At 72.5% G+C, this 12,685-nt stretch overlaps 2 protein-coding genes across 6 annotated transcripts; one reads left to right on the forward strand and one right to left on the reverse strand.

The window, feature by feature from the left end:
* Window positions 1-1,745: 1,745 nt before the first annotated feature.
* PARP10 (poly(ADP-ribose) polymerase family member 10) lies at window positions 1,746-6,825 on the reverse strand. Its single transcript, XM_068668099.1, has 10 exons — window positions 6,484-6,825; window positions 5,663-5,902; window positions 5,263-5,490; window positions 4,380-5,134; window positions 4,093-4,305; window positions 3,863-3,983; window positions 2,783-3,784; window positions 2,558-2,691; window positions 2,300-2,474; window positions 1,746-2,205 (listed from the first exon to the last, which is right to left on the reverse strand). The coding sequence occupies exons 1-10, from the start codon at window positions 6,641-6,643 to the stop codon at window positions 1,901-1,903; spliced, it is 3,333 nt and encodes a 1,110-aa protein (XP_068524200.1). The 5' UTR covers window positions 6,644-6,825; the 3' UTR covers window positions 1,746-1,900.
* Window positions 6,374-12,550, forward strand: GRINA (glutamate ionotropic receptor NMDA type subunit associated protein 1). 5 transcript variants are annotated; one of them, XM_068668111.1, is made up of 8 exons: window positions 6,374-6,500; window positions 8,917-9,269; window positions 9,860-9,934; window positions 10,019-10,131; window positions 10,207-10,407; window positions 11,336-11,464; window positions 11,587-11,730; window positions 11,830-12,550. In XM_068668111.1, the coding sequence occupies exons 2-8, from the start codon at window positions 8,948-8,950 to the stop codon at window positions 11,977-11,979; spliced, it is 1,134 nt and encodes a 377-aa protein (XP_068524212.1). In that variant the 5' UTR covers window positions 6,374-6,500; window positions 8,917-8,947; the 3' UTR covers window positions 11,980-12,550. The 5 variants fall into 5 exon arrangements, with proteins under 5 accessions (XP_068524212.1, XP_068524211.1, XP_068524213.1 ...); XM_068668110.1 differs by having other exon boundaries at window positions 6,376-6,500; window positions 8,914-9,269; XM_068668114.1 differs by lacking the exon at window positions 6,374-6,500 and adding an exon at window positions 6,892-6,997.
* Window positions 12,551-12,685: the final 135 nt, after the last annotated feature.

Consider the following 12,685-nt stretch of genomic DNA (forward strand, 5'->3'; position numbering starts at 1 on the left):
ACTCGCGGCCCCGTCCGGCTGCTGCAGGAGGGGTCCAGATGTGCGGCCTCTCCCCGCTGACTCACCGCGGCCGGCGGGGACGCCTCCGGCTCTGCCTTAACCCTCGCGGGGGCCGCGGTGGGGATCCCCCGGCTGCAGGGACCCCCCCGGCCTCTGCGCCCCCCCAACTCCAAACGCCCCCCAGGATGGGGACCCTGCTTGTGGGGCTGGATCCTGGCACCAGGAGGGTGCGGTGCGGCCATCCCCCGGCTGTGCCGCCTGCCCCACGCCGTGCCCCCCTGTGTACCCCCCCCCCAACATCCCCCAGGCCCCCAGGCCCCCTGTGTGGCCCAGTGTCCCTACATTGCCCGTGTCCCCTACACCCCCTCCCACCCCCACCCCTGCACCCACTGTCTGCAGGCAGCTCCAATGCTCACCCCCGTCCCCTGCATCCTTCATGGCCCTGGCCCCCCGGCGTTGCTCACGTCCCAAAATCTCTCACATCTTGCAAGGAGCCCCCCCACACCCATCCCCTGCACCCCCTTTATCCCCTGCACCCCCCGTGTCCCCTGCACCCCCCATGTCCCCTACACCCCCCCATGTCCCCTGCATCCCCCACATTCTCTGCACCCCCTACACCCACTGCACCCCCATGTCCCGTCCCCCCCCTCATGTCCCCACCCCTGGCACTGCTGTGGGGTGCCCCCCCCAGACAAACACATCCCCAGGCAGTGGCTCCATGCCCACTGCCAGCTCCAGCAGCACCCATGGCCCCAGCAGTCCCAGCCCTGACTCAGCCCCCCCAGGACCCCCTGGTTCTGGGCTCTGGGGACTGGTGGCCCTTTGGTGGCACCCCCTGGGCACTCAGGCCTTGCCCCATGGCCACAGGGACCCCCAGCCCCCAAGGGTCCCCACTGCAGGCCAGCAGACACCGGTGCTGCCCAGTGCCCTGGGGCTGTGCCCGCTGCTGGCACTGTGCTGATGGGCTGGGGGAGGGCAGCAGAGACCCCCGGAGACCCCTGGAGCCCCCCAGGGTGCCCACAGGGTGCAGCGAGGCTCTGCCGGGGGGGGCAAGCACGGGCAGCTGCAGCACAGGCAGGGTGCAGGCAGGGCGCTCAGGGCGCAGGCAGGGCGCAGGCAGGGTCCCCCCCCGCGCTGCCCGCTCAGCCCCCGGGGCGCTGCCGCCGCCGCTCCGGATCCGCCCGCGGCCCCCACGGGCCCCACGCGAGGGGGGAGCGGGGCCGGGGCCAGCCCAGCCCGGATGCCCCCGGGGCTGCGGGTGCCGAGCTCCGGAAAACGCTGCCCAAAACCCCCGGGGTTGCGAAACGCCGAGCGGCACCGCCCGGACACGGCCCCCCCCCCCCCCGGCCCCCCTCCCGTGTCCCCGCCCGGCCCCGTGGCCGTCCCCTCGCGGCTGCTGCCACCGTGCGGCCACGCGTGACACCGGCACCACGGGTGGCACCAGGACCACGGGTGACAGCGGCACCACGGGTGACACCAGCACCATGGGTGGCACCAGGACCACGGGCGGCACCAGCGCCCTGCGCTTCCCCACTCCATCCCCCCGTGCTCAGGACCCCCCCGACCCCCCCACGGAGCCCACCCTGTGGGGGCACCTCCCACCCCCTCCAACCCACAGATGCAGACGGATGAGTGGGGGACCCCCTGGTCATCCCCAGCAGGGCCCCCCCAGGTTCCTGCCAGCCCCGAGGGGCCGGGTGAGCCCCCCACCCCCCTCAGCCCCCCACTCTCCTCCAGCGCACAAGGAGCCATCCAGCCTTTATTCCAAACCCTGCACCCGTTGCACCCGCGCCCCCTGCACCCTGCACCCGTCTCTGCCCCCCTGAGGCCAGACTGGGGCCGTCCCCACATCCCCAACCCCCCCCTCCCTGGGACCCCAACCCCTGGGGGGTCACCAGGCTCAGGCCAGCAGCTTGGAGCGGCGGCAGGTGAGGAGGTACTGGGGGTAGGCCTGGGTGTCGTTGAAGATGACGAAGATGCTGGGCTCGGACAGGTTGTCCACCACGCTGTCGTAGCGCCGCGGGGCGCCCGCCGCCTCCCGCAGCGGGGGTGCCCGCATGTCCCGGCTGCCCAGGGTGAAGTCCCCCGTCAGCGCCTTGGCCACGAAGATGTACTTGTTGCCGTCCGTGCCGCAGGGCGAGTACTGCTCCTGCGCCGACACCGCCGCCTTGGCCGCGAAGTAGACGCCGAGCCCGTAGAGAGCAGCTGGGGCAGAGGGGTCAGCCGGCACCGCGGGGCTGGCACCCCACACCGGCGCACGGGGGTGCCGCCCGCGGTGCTCCCCCCGGCCCGCGCTCACCGTTCTTGCCGCAGAAGCTGCGGTTGAAGCCGTGCAGGCAGATCTCGCGGCTGGACTGCTCCGTGGTGCCGTGGAACAGGACGCGCTCCACGGCGCGGCTGCGGCACGCCTTCTCCATGCTGGCCTTCTTCAGCTGGTACTGCTTGTAGAGCAGCGGGTGGATCAGCTTCTCCACCTGCCGGCAGCGCGCAGCGGTCAGGCCCCGTGGTTCCAACCCCCCCCCCGGGACCCCCCACCAGGACCCCAGCCCCGTGCCACCTTCACGATCTGGATCTTGTTGTAGAGCTCCTCCAGGGTGGCGTAGAAGAGCTGCACGGTGTCCCCGAACTCCTCCGAGTCCTCGGCCAGCGGCATCAGCCTCACCTCCTCGTCCAGCCCCGACGCCTCCGGTCCTGCAGAAGAGATCGGGAGGGGGGCACCGGTGAGGGGAGGGGGGGGGCAGCCCGTGGTGGTGCGGGACCCCCGGCCCCTCGTGGCACGCACCGAGCAGGTTCCAGGCGCTCTCGCTGGGGGGCTCGCTGCGCGAGATGGGCAGCGCAGAGGCAGTGCTGATGTCGTACTCCTCCATCTGCTCCAGGTCGACGATGACGGGGCGCCCGTCCAGCAGCACGTCCAGCTGCCTCTCGCCGCGCTGCCACGCCGCCTCCAGCAGCGCGGCGACGGTGGGCTCGTAGGGCACGGCCGTGCCCGTGGGGTCCCAGCGCACCCAGCGCGCCGCCACCGCCACCACCCCGGGGGCGCCGCGCTCCGCCGGCCTCAGCCGCTGCAGCAGGACGGCGAGGTCGCGGGCGGCGGCGGCGGTGTAGCCGGCGAAGCCGTGCAGCGTGGCCGTGGAGTCGCTCACGGAGAGGCGCACGGCGTGCCGGCGCTGCAGCAGGGCCAGGCAGCGGCGGCACCCGGCCGGCAGCGCCCGCAGCCCCGCGCTCTCCACCTGCTCTGTGCGCAGCCGAGCCTCCAGAGCCTGCTCCAGCTGCCGGGGCAGCGCGCTCACGTCCCGCTCGAAGGAGGCGTACAGCGTCACCCGCGCCGTGTCGGCTGCCGGCAGCGCCTCCTCCAGCGAGGCCTCCAGCGCGGCCAGGAGGCCGGCGTCCTCCTCGTCCCCCTCGGGGCGGGGGCCAGCCCGCTGCTCCTCCCGGTAGGAGTGCAGGGACAGCGCGGTGGCGCGCTTCAGCTCCTCGTCCTCGTGCTGCGTGCTGTCCATGGAGCGCTGGATGGCCAGCAGCATCTGCGCCTCCTCGTCCTCCTCCCCGCTCTCCAGCTCGTCCAGGAGCACGTCCCTGGGGCCGTAGCTCTCAGACTTCTCCCAGGGCTCCTGATCCGCACCAGGGGGCTCGAGCACACCGTCGGGGTCCCACTCTTTGCCGAAGCCGCCCTCGAGCTGCTGCAGAGCTGCCTCGTGCAGGGCGGGCGGGGGGGAGGCTCTGCCCTCCTCATCCTCACGGGTGCCGTCGGTGCGCAGTGCCGTCAGCAGCGCCTTGATCTCATCTGCGAGGAGAAGCCGGCGTCAGCCAGACCTGACCCGGGGGTCGCCGTGCCCCCAGCACCCCCCTGCACCCCACTCACCGATGTCAGGGGGCAGGCTGTCTCCTGCAGCACCGTCAGGCAGCTCCGGGTGCTTGGAGCCGAGCGTGGGGGGCTGCGGCTGCTGCCGGCAGCTCGGGGGGAGCAGCTCCGCCAGCTCCAGCTGTGGGGACGGACGGGAGGCGCTGCACACGCAGGCAGCACGGAGCCGGTGCCGCTGGCACCCTCCTCCTGGCCTCCCCCAGCAGCAGCAGGGCCAGTGCCGGCCGTACCTGGGGGTCCGGGGGGCTCCATTGGACATTGCCCAGCTCGAGGACGCACTGGAAGCGGCTCTCCAGCTGGCGCAGGATGCTCTGCCCGCCCTCATCCAGCAGGAAGCGGGCGACACCGGGGTAGCTCAGCGTCACCGTCTGCGAGCTGATGGTTTCCAGGAGGCTCTGCAGGAATTCGGCGGCCGCCTGGCACCGCCCGGCCTCGCCGCTCACCTGCAGCACAGCACCGCGGGGTCAGCCCTGCCCGCGGCAGTGCCCCCGCAGCCCCCCGCCAGCCCCGCGCTCACCCTGAAGCCGGCGACGTCGTCGCCTTCCATCGGCAGCATGGAGACCTCGGGGATGCTGGCCAGCAGGTCCTGGTAGTGCCGCTGCAGGTAGCGCAGCGCGCCCCGCTCCATCGCCACCAACGTCTCGTCGGGCGCCGCGTCCCGCAGGAAATCCCGCAGCTGCCGCTGGTTCTCCTGCTCCGTGCCGCGCAGCGCCAGCACCTGCAGCCGCCCGCTGCCGGGGGCCAGCTGCATCTCGCAGCACCGCAGCCGCTCGCGGAGCTGGTGCCAGCGCGGCGAGCACAGCGCCAGCGCCTCGCGCGCCGACAGCTCCATGGTGAAGGAGCTGAGGGCGTCCTGCAGCAGGCGGGCGGCAGCGCGGGCGGCCGCGGGGCTCTGCGCCGTCACCACCACCTCGTCCTCCGCCACGGCGTAGGTGGCTGGCGTGGCACCGTCAGCCAGGAGCTGCCCCAGGTGTGCGCGGACGTCCTCGCGGCGCAGGAAGAGCAGCGTCGGGGCCGGCAGTGCCAGGCGCTCCTGCGCCATCGCCTCCGTCACCGCCTGCAGCCGTGGCTCGGGCTCTGCTGCCGGCGGTGCCAGGCTCGGCTCCCGCGGCAGCTCCGCCGGCTCCGGGCTGCTCTCCTGGTGGCCGGGAGCAGCCGGCTCGGCGTCCCCAGGGCCCGGCTCCTCCGCCGGCTCCAGGAACTCGTAGTAGGGCGAGACGGCCAGCTCGCTGTCCTGCAGCTGGTGGGGCTGCCGCAGCACCCGCGCCGCCACTGCCGGGAGAGAGACGTGGTGCAGCCAGGGCTGTGCGCGCCCCCGCTGCGGGCACAGGGATGGGACCCCCAGGGAGCAAAGCACAAAGCGGGGCCCCCCCGTGCCATGCCAGCACACGGCCGCTCACCTGCGGGCTCCTGGAAGGAGACGATGGCCGCTCGGCCCCCCGGCAGCACCCGCACGGCGCGCACGCGGCCGCCCCCGCTGCGGCGGTTCTCGAAGTAGAGCTCCAGCAGGTCCCGGTGCAGCCCCGGTGCCCGCACCCGCACGCTGTCGGTCTGCGGCAGCCGCTGCACGGCCACCGGGGCCCCCTCCAGCTGGCGGCACCGCACCCGCTCCTCCACCGCCGCCAGCGCTGCCGGGGAGGCGGCGGTGACGCCGGGGCCGCGGGGGCACCCGGCACCTCCCCGCCCAGCCCTCCCAGCGCCCACCAGTGCTCCCAGTCACCCGCCGCTGGGAGCGGGGGCTGCGGCACCCCCAGCACCCCCGGCACCCCCGGCACCGCGGTGCCGTCCCGGTGCCCTCACCGGCGTCGTCGAGCGGCTCGTGCAGCCGCAGCAGCGCCCAGTCCCCGGCACGGCGCAGGCTGTAGGCGCTGGGGGGCCGCTCCAGCACGTGCTCCACGTAGAGCTCCAGCAGCTCGGGGGGGGTCTGGGGGCTGACGCCCCCCAGCAGGAGCCCTGCAGGGTCCCAGGGGGGGGCCGGGCGCACCCGCAGCTCCGCGCCCTGCAGCCGGTGGGGGGCCCGGGCCAGGACGCTCTGGGCGTCTGGGGAGGGAGAGAGACACCGGGGGCTGGGGGCTGGGGGCTGGGGGCAGCGCCCGTGCCCCACACCCTGCACAGCCCCGACCGCGGGCTGCTGGTGCGGCTCACCAGTGCTCCCAGTTTGGAACTGGGCCCTCATTGCCCAGCCCAGAGCTCCCAGTTTGGAACAAGGCCCTCTGCACCACAAACCAATGCTCCCAGTTTGGACCAGCCCCCCAACCCCGCTCTGCCCCCAGTGCTCCCAGTTTGGAACAAGGCCCTCAGTGTCCAGCCCAGTGCTCCCAGTTTGGACCAGCCCCCCACCCCGCTCTGCCCCCAGTGCTCCTAGTTTGGACCAGATGCCCACCGCACTCTGCCCCCAGTGCTCCCAGTTTGCACCGGGGCTCCTTCACACCCCACCCCAGTGTTCCCAGTTTGGACCAGGACTTCCTCGTGTCTCAGACCAGTGCTCCCAGTTTGCATCGGGGCCCCTTCACACCACACCTCAGCACTCCCAGTTTGGACCTGGACCCCTTCAGACCCCTCCCCAGCGCTCCCAGTTTGGACCAGCGCCCCCAGCAGCAGCGCGGCCGCCCCCCTCTCACCTTGGGGGCTCTCGAAGGTGAGGATGAAGAGCGGCCCCAGGCGCTGGCAGCTCCGCACGGGGCCCCCCCCCGAGCGCCGCCGGCTCTCGAAGTAGAGGACGAGGAGATCCTCGTCGGCGTCGGGGGGGGCGCCCCCCACCTCCAGCACCCCCTCGGCCATCTCGCACCACCCTCCCTGGGGGGGGCGCTCAGATTGGGGACCCCAACGCCCCCACCCCACGGCAGCACAGCCCCGAGGGACCCCAACCCAGAGCCCCCCCCGCAGCCCCCTGGGACCCCTGTGCACTCCCCTGCACCCCCCGAACCCCCCTTACACCCCCCGCGCCCCCCCCGCTGCCCGTCCCCCCCCGCACCGCTCCGGGCACGGAACCGAAACCGAAACCGGACAGGGGGGGGTGGGCGGGGCTGAGCCCGGAGCCCCGCCCATGGCCACGCCCCCTCCTCGAGGCCCCGCCCCCTCCCCCAGGCCCCGCCCCCCCGGCGCGGAGCGGAGCGGCGCTGCCTGCACGGCGCGGTGAGCGGGGGCGCGCGCGGGAGAGCGGGGGCGCGCGCGGGAAAGGCGGGGGCGCGCGCGGGAAAGCGGGGGCGCGCAGCCCGGGGCTGCGGGCGGGGGGTTCGGGGGGGGCCCCCCACGCGTGTCCGCGGCTCCGGGCGGGGGGCGCAGAGCCCGGCCCGGCCCCGCACGGCCCCGCTGCGGCGGCGCTGCGGCGGAGCGGCCCCCCCACGGCGCTGCGGCACCGGCCCCGAGGGCTGCCCCCCCCGGCTCCAAGGGGACCCCCCCGGTCCCAAGGGTCCCGGCCGCAGCCCCCGGGATTAGCGGCGGCCGGGCCGTAAATAGGCCGCGGGGGGGAATTACGGGCGTTAGGGCAAAGCGGCTTATGGCCGGGCTGCGGGACACCCCCGTGACATGGCCCCCCCCGCGACATGTGGCCCCCCCCGGGACATGCCACCCCCCCCGGGGACATGTTCATCCCGTGACATGTCTGCCCCGTGACATGCCACCCCCCCCGGGACATGTTACCCCCCATAACATGCCCCCCCCCCCATAACATGCCACCCCCATGACATGCCACCCCCCCGTGACATGTCCCCCCCATGACACGGCACCCATAACATGCCACCCCCGTGACACGCCACCCCCGTGACGTGACACCCCCGCACCATCCCCGTCCCCCCCTCCTTGCACTTTCTGTTCCTCGTCCCCGCAGCAGCGTGGGCAGGCTGCCAGGGTGCGGGGACGCAGCCCCGGGGGGGGGGGGCAGTGGGGACAGTGGGGACAGTGGGGACAGTGGGGACGCGTCCCCTGTGGGCAGCCTGCCCGGGTGCAGAGATCTGGCCCCATGGGGGGGGGACAGCGGGGACACGTCCCCTGCCCGGTGCCCCGCGGGGTTTTCCCCATCCCGGCCCTGCTGTGGGGCTCGGTCTTTGCCCTGTGGGGCAGAGCTGTGCCCTGGGGCTGTGTGGGGTGTGATGTTGGGTGCTATTATGGCCTCCATATGGGGTGGTGTGGGGCTGTGCTGTGGGGCTCTGTAGGGTGCGATGTGGGGTGCTGATGGGGCATGGCTGTGGGGCTGTGTGGGGTCGTGTAGGGTGCTATGGGGCCATGTGGGGGGCTGTGGGGCATTAATGGGGCCATGGGGGGCCACTATGGGGCTGTGTGGGGGTCTGTGTGTGGGGCACTACGGGGCCATGTTGGGGTCTATGGGGCTGTAGGGGGGCTGTGGAGTGCTATGGGACTGTGTGGGGCTCTATGGGGCCGTGCTGGGCGCTATGGGGCTGTGTTGGGTGCTATGGGGCTGTGGGGGGGACTGTGTGTGGGGCTGTGGAGTGCTATGGGACTGTGAGGGGTCTATGGGGCCGTGCTGGGCACCATGGGGCCGTGTGGGGCTCTGTGGGGCTGTGTGGGTCACTATGGGGCTGTGTGGGGGGCTGTGTGGGAGGCTTTTTGGCACTATGGGGTTGTGTGTGGAGCTCTATGGGGCCGTGCTGGGTGCTATGGGGCCGTGTGGGGCTCTATGGGGCCGTACTGGTCTCTATGGGGCCGTGCTGGTCTCTGTGGGGCCGTACTGGGCACTATGGGGCCGTGCTGGTCTCTATGGGGCCGTACTGGTCTCTGTGGGGCCGTACTGGTCTCTGTGGGGCCGTGCAGACCCCCCCGCAGGCCTCAGCCGCGGCCATCCCGGGCCCTGCGGGGGTGGCGCAGGCGCGGGTGGGGGCCAGGCCTGGGCCGAGCCGTGCCCGTGCCGGGGGGGGGCCTGGTGGCGGCCGCGGCCTCCCCGGGCCCAGAACCGGGCCCAGGCCCGGTGTGTGTGTGGGGGGGGGGGCTCGTCGCCATGGCAACGTCCCCGCCACCGGGCCGCCATCTTGTGCGGCGGGGCCGTTGCTGAGCGGGGCCGTGCCCCCCCCCCCTCTTGTCCTTGTCCCCCCCAGCAGCACGGCGGCCCCGAGCCCCCCCCGGGCGAAGATGTCTCACGAGAAGAGCTTCCTGGTGACGGCCGACGGCTTCCCGGGCCCGCAGCCCCCGGCCCCCGCTCCCTACGGGCAGCCCCCGTACCCCGCCGGGCCCTACCCGCAGCCCCCCTTCGCCCCCGCGCCCTACGGGCAGCCCGGCTTTGCTCCGGGGCCGGGGCCGTACCCCCCCTCGGGGCCGTACCCCCCCGCCGGGCCCTACCCCCCCGCCCCGTACCCCGCCGGGCCCTATCCCCCCGCCGGGCCCTACCCGCAGGGCCCCTACGCGCAGCCGCCCTACGCCCAGCCGCAGCCCATGGTGCCCGGGGACCAGGACTGTGAGTGGGGGGCACGGGGAGGGGGGCGCGGAGACACCCCCGGGGAGGGGGTGGGCACGGGATGGTGGCACCCGGGCTGTGGGAGGGGGCGCGGTAGGGCTGGGACCCCCCAGTGCCCCAGGAGAGGAGGGACCCCGCTTCGGTTGGACATGGGGGGAGCAGAGCTCAGCCCCCCCAGGCTGTGGGGGGGGGGGCACAGCAGTTTGGGGGGCACCCCCAGCACCCCAGAGCAAGGAGGGACCCCCCTGTGGCTGGCTGTGGGGGGAGAGGAACTTGGGGCCCCCCAGGCTGTGGGAGGGGGGCACAGCAGTTTGGGGGCACCCCAAGGAGAGGAGAGACCCCCCTGAGGCCGGCCATGGGGGGAGCAGAGATTGGGCCCCCCAGGCTGTGGGAGGGGGGCACAGCAGGGCTGGGACCCCCCAGTGCCCCAGCAGAGGAGGGACCCCCTTTGGTTGCCCATGGGAGGGGGGCACAGCAGTTTGGGGGGCACCCCAAGGACAGGAGGGCCCCCCCTTTGCCTGGCCATGGTGGGAGCAGAGCTCAGCCCCCCCGGCCCCCCACCCCTCTGCTCTCCCCCCCACCACCGCCAGGCACGGCGTGGCCGCACCGCGCCCCGTGGGGACCGTGGGGACCGTGGGGACCGTGGGCACCGGGCGTCCGAGTGGGTGAGCGGCCGCCCCGGGGGGGCTGGCGGCACCGCGCGCCCCGTGCCCCCCCCCCAGGCTCAGCGCCCACCCCCCTCCCCGCAGCCCCTCTGCACAGCACCTACCACGAGGACGGGCCCCCCTCCTACTACGACAACCAGGACTTCCCCTCGGCGCACTGGGACGATAAAAGCATCCGGCAGGCCTTCATCCGCAAGGTGGGGGTCTGGGGGGCTGGTGGGGGGCGCGGGGGGCTGGGGGGGGCCCCGTGCCGAGCCGTGCTGTCCCCGCAGGTGTTCCTGGTGCTCAGCCTGCAGCTCAGCGTCACCTTCGCCTTCGTGGCCGTCTTCACCTTCGTCAAGGGCGTGAGGGGCTTCGTGCAGCGCAATGTCTGGACCTACTACATCTCCTACGCCGTCTTCTTCATCTCGCTCATCGTCCTCAGCTGCTGCGGGGATTTCCGCCGCAAGCACCCCTGGAACCTGGTGGCGCTGGTGAGAGCCTTGCCCGGCCCCACGGCTCGGGAAGTGTGGGGCGGAGAGCAGCTTGTGGGGCTGAGAGAGCAGCTCGTGGGGCTGCAAGAGCAGCTCATGGGGCTGAGAGAACAACTTATGGGGCTGAGAGCATCTTATGGGGATGAGAGAGCAGCTTGTGGGGCTAAGAGAGCATCTTATGGGGCTAAGAGAGCATCTTATGGGGCTGAGAGATCAACTTATGGGGCTGAGAGCAGCTTATGGGGCTGAGAGAGCATCTTATGGGGCTAAGAGCAACTTATGGGGCTGAGAGATCAACTTATGGGGCTGAGAGCAGCTTATGGGGCTGCAAGAGCAGCTTATGGGGCTGAGAAAGAGGAGCTCATGGGGCTGAGAGGAGCCTGTGGAGCTGAGAGCAGCTCATGGGGCTGAGAGAGCAACTTTATAGGGCTGAGAGCAGCTTATGGGGCTGAGAGCAGCCTGTGGGGCTGAGAGCAGCTTATGGGGCTGAGAGAGCAACTTATGGGGCTGAGAGAGCAACTTATGGGGCTGTGAGAGCATCTTATGGGGCCGAGAGATCAACTTATGGGGCTGAGAGCATCTTATGGGACTGAGAGAGCAGCTTGTGGGGCTGAGAGGAGCTCATGGGGCAGGAAGCAGCCCATGGGACCCGGAGCAGCTTGTGGGGCAGGGAGCAGCCTGTGGGGCAGGGAGCTGCTCACTGGTGCCTCGAGCTTTCCCCATCACCCCAGGAAGCTGCGGGGCCCTGCAGCCTGCCCGCTGCGGGACGGGACCGACCTGGGGGGGGGCTCAACCAGCATGGTCTGGGCAGCGCGGGGTCTGTGGGGTCAGCAGGGCCCAGGGTCCCACACAGCACCTTCCCGGGGGGGTGAGCAACAGGGGGGGCTGTCAGGGCCCGGCTGACGCGTTGCCTGTGCCCCCCCCTCAGTCCATCCTGACCGTCAGCCTGTCCTACATGGTGGGGATGATCGCCAGCTTCTACAACACCGACGCCGTCATCATGGCCGTGGGCATCACGGTCGTCGTCTGCTTCACCGTCGTCATCTTCTCCCTGCAGGTGGGCGCGGGGGGGTGGGTGGGCAGCCCCCGGCTCCCCGTGGGGCTGGGGCTGTGCCGGGGGGGGGCTCGGGGCAGGGGACACTCGGGGTCCCCCCGTGCTGACCCCGCGCCACCCCGCAGACCAAGTACGACTTCACCTCGTGCCGGGGCGTGCTGATCATCTGCCTGGTGGTGCTCATCCTCTTCTCCATCCTCTGCATCTTCATCCGCAACCGCATCATGGACATCATCTACGCCTCCCTGGGGGCCCTGCTCTTCACCTGCGTAAGTACCGGGGGTCTGGGGGAGGTGGGGGGGTGGGGGGGGGGCACAACCAGGGGGTGACCCCCTTTTGGGGCGCCGCGCCCCCCCCGTGTCGCGCAGTTCCTGGCGGTGGACACGCAGATGATCCTGGGCAACAAGCAGCTGGCGCTGAGCCCCGAGGAGTACGTCTTCGCCGCGCTCAACCTCTACACCGACATCATCAACATCTTCCTCTACATCCTGGCCATCATCGGCAGGGCCAAGGAGTAGCGGCCCCCCCCCCAAACCCCCCCACAGCAAGTAGCCGTGCCCCGCGGCGCCCCCCAAAAACCCAGCACGTTCCGTTCGGTGTCCTCATCACCCCCTCATCGCCCCCCCGTTAGAGTTTCTCTGCCCCCTCCCCACCTCCCTGCCCTCGGCCGGGGGCTGCCGGGGGGGCGCAGGGTGCCCGGCACCCATGGGTGGCAGCCTGGGCCCTGTGCCGGGCGCGCCGCCCCCCGTTCAGCCCCCGCTTCCCCCCCCCTGCTGTGAATAAGGCGCCCCCCCCTCGCGTTGAATGGAAATTGGAAGCACTTTTCTCCCCCAGCCCGCGGTGGAGCTCGCCCCCTCCGTCCTCCCTCCCCGCACGCGTGCTCTGCCCTCGCCCCCCTGCCCCTCCCCACGGCCACGCAGGCCTGAGGGGGGGGCTCCTGCACCCCCGGCTCAGGCAGGGCTGCGAGCAGGGTCCCTGTGGGGCCCCCACCCCCCCGGCACCCCCAGCCCCTTCCCCGCGCGGCCAGAGGCTCCGTCCTCGCCCCGTTGTGTGGCTCCGGTTCTGCCGTTAATAAATCTGTTTAGTTCACCTCTCCGCTCTGGGTGGTCCTTTCCTGACCCCCCCGGCCCCACCTGCACCCCGGGGTGCAGCCCCGGCCCCCAGCTCCTCCCTCCCCACACCGCTGCCCCCTCCCCACGCTGCTGCCCCCTCCCCACAATTGCT

This window comes from Anas acuta (assembly GCF_963932015.1).
Source record: "Anas acuta chromosome 2 unlocalized genomic scaffold, bAnaAcu1.1 SUPER_2_unloc_1, whole genome shotgun sequence".
In the NCBI taxonomy this organism is placed as follows: Eukaryota; Metazoa; Chordata; class Aves; order Anseriformes; family Anatidae; genus Anas; species Anas acuta.

Coding starts and splice junctions, on each gene's coding strand:
- PARP10 (XM_068668099.1), bottom strand. CDS start 6,643: ATGGCCGAGGGGGTGCTGGAGGTGGGGGGCGCCCCCCCCGACGCCGAC. Junction 5,491..5,662: donor CGAGCCGCTCGACGACGCCG/GTGAGGGCACCG, acceptor CCTCCCCGGCAG/CGCTGGCGGCGGTGGAGGAG. Junction 2,206..2,299: donor CAGCTTCTGCGGCAAGAACG/GTGAGCGCGGGC, acceptor CCTCTGCCCCAG/CTGCTCTCTACGGGCTCGGC.
- GRINA (XM_068668114.1), top strand. CDS start 6,909: ATGGCCACGCCCCCTCCTCGAGGCCCCGCCCCCTCCCCCAGGCCCCGC. Junction 6,998..8,916: donor GGCGCTGCCTGCACGGCGCG/GTGAGCGGGGGC, acceptor CCCCCCCAGCAG/CACGGCGGCCCCGAGCCCCC. Junction 9,935..10,018: donor GGCACCGGGCGTCCGAGTGG/GTGAGCGGCCGC, acceptor CCCTCCCCGCAG/CCCCTCTGCACAGCACCTAC.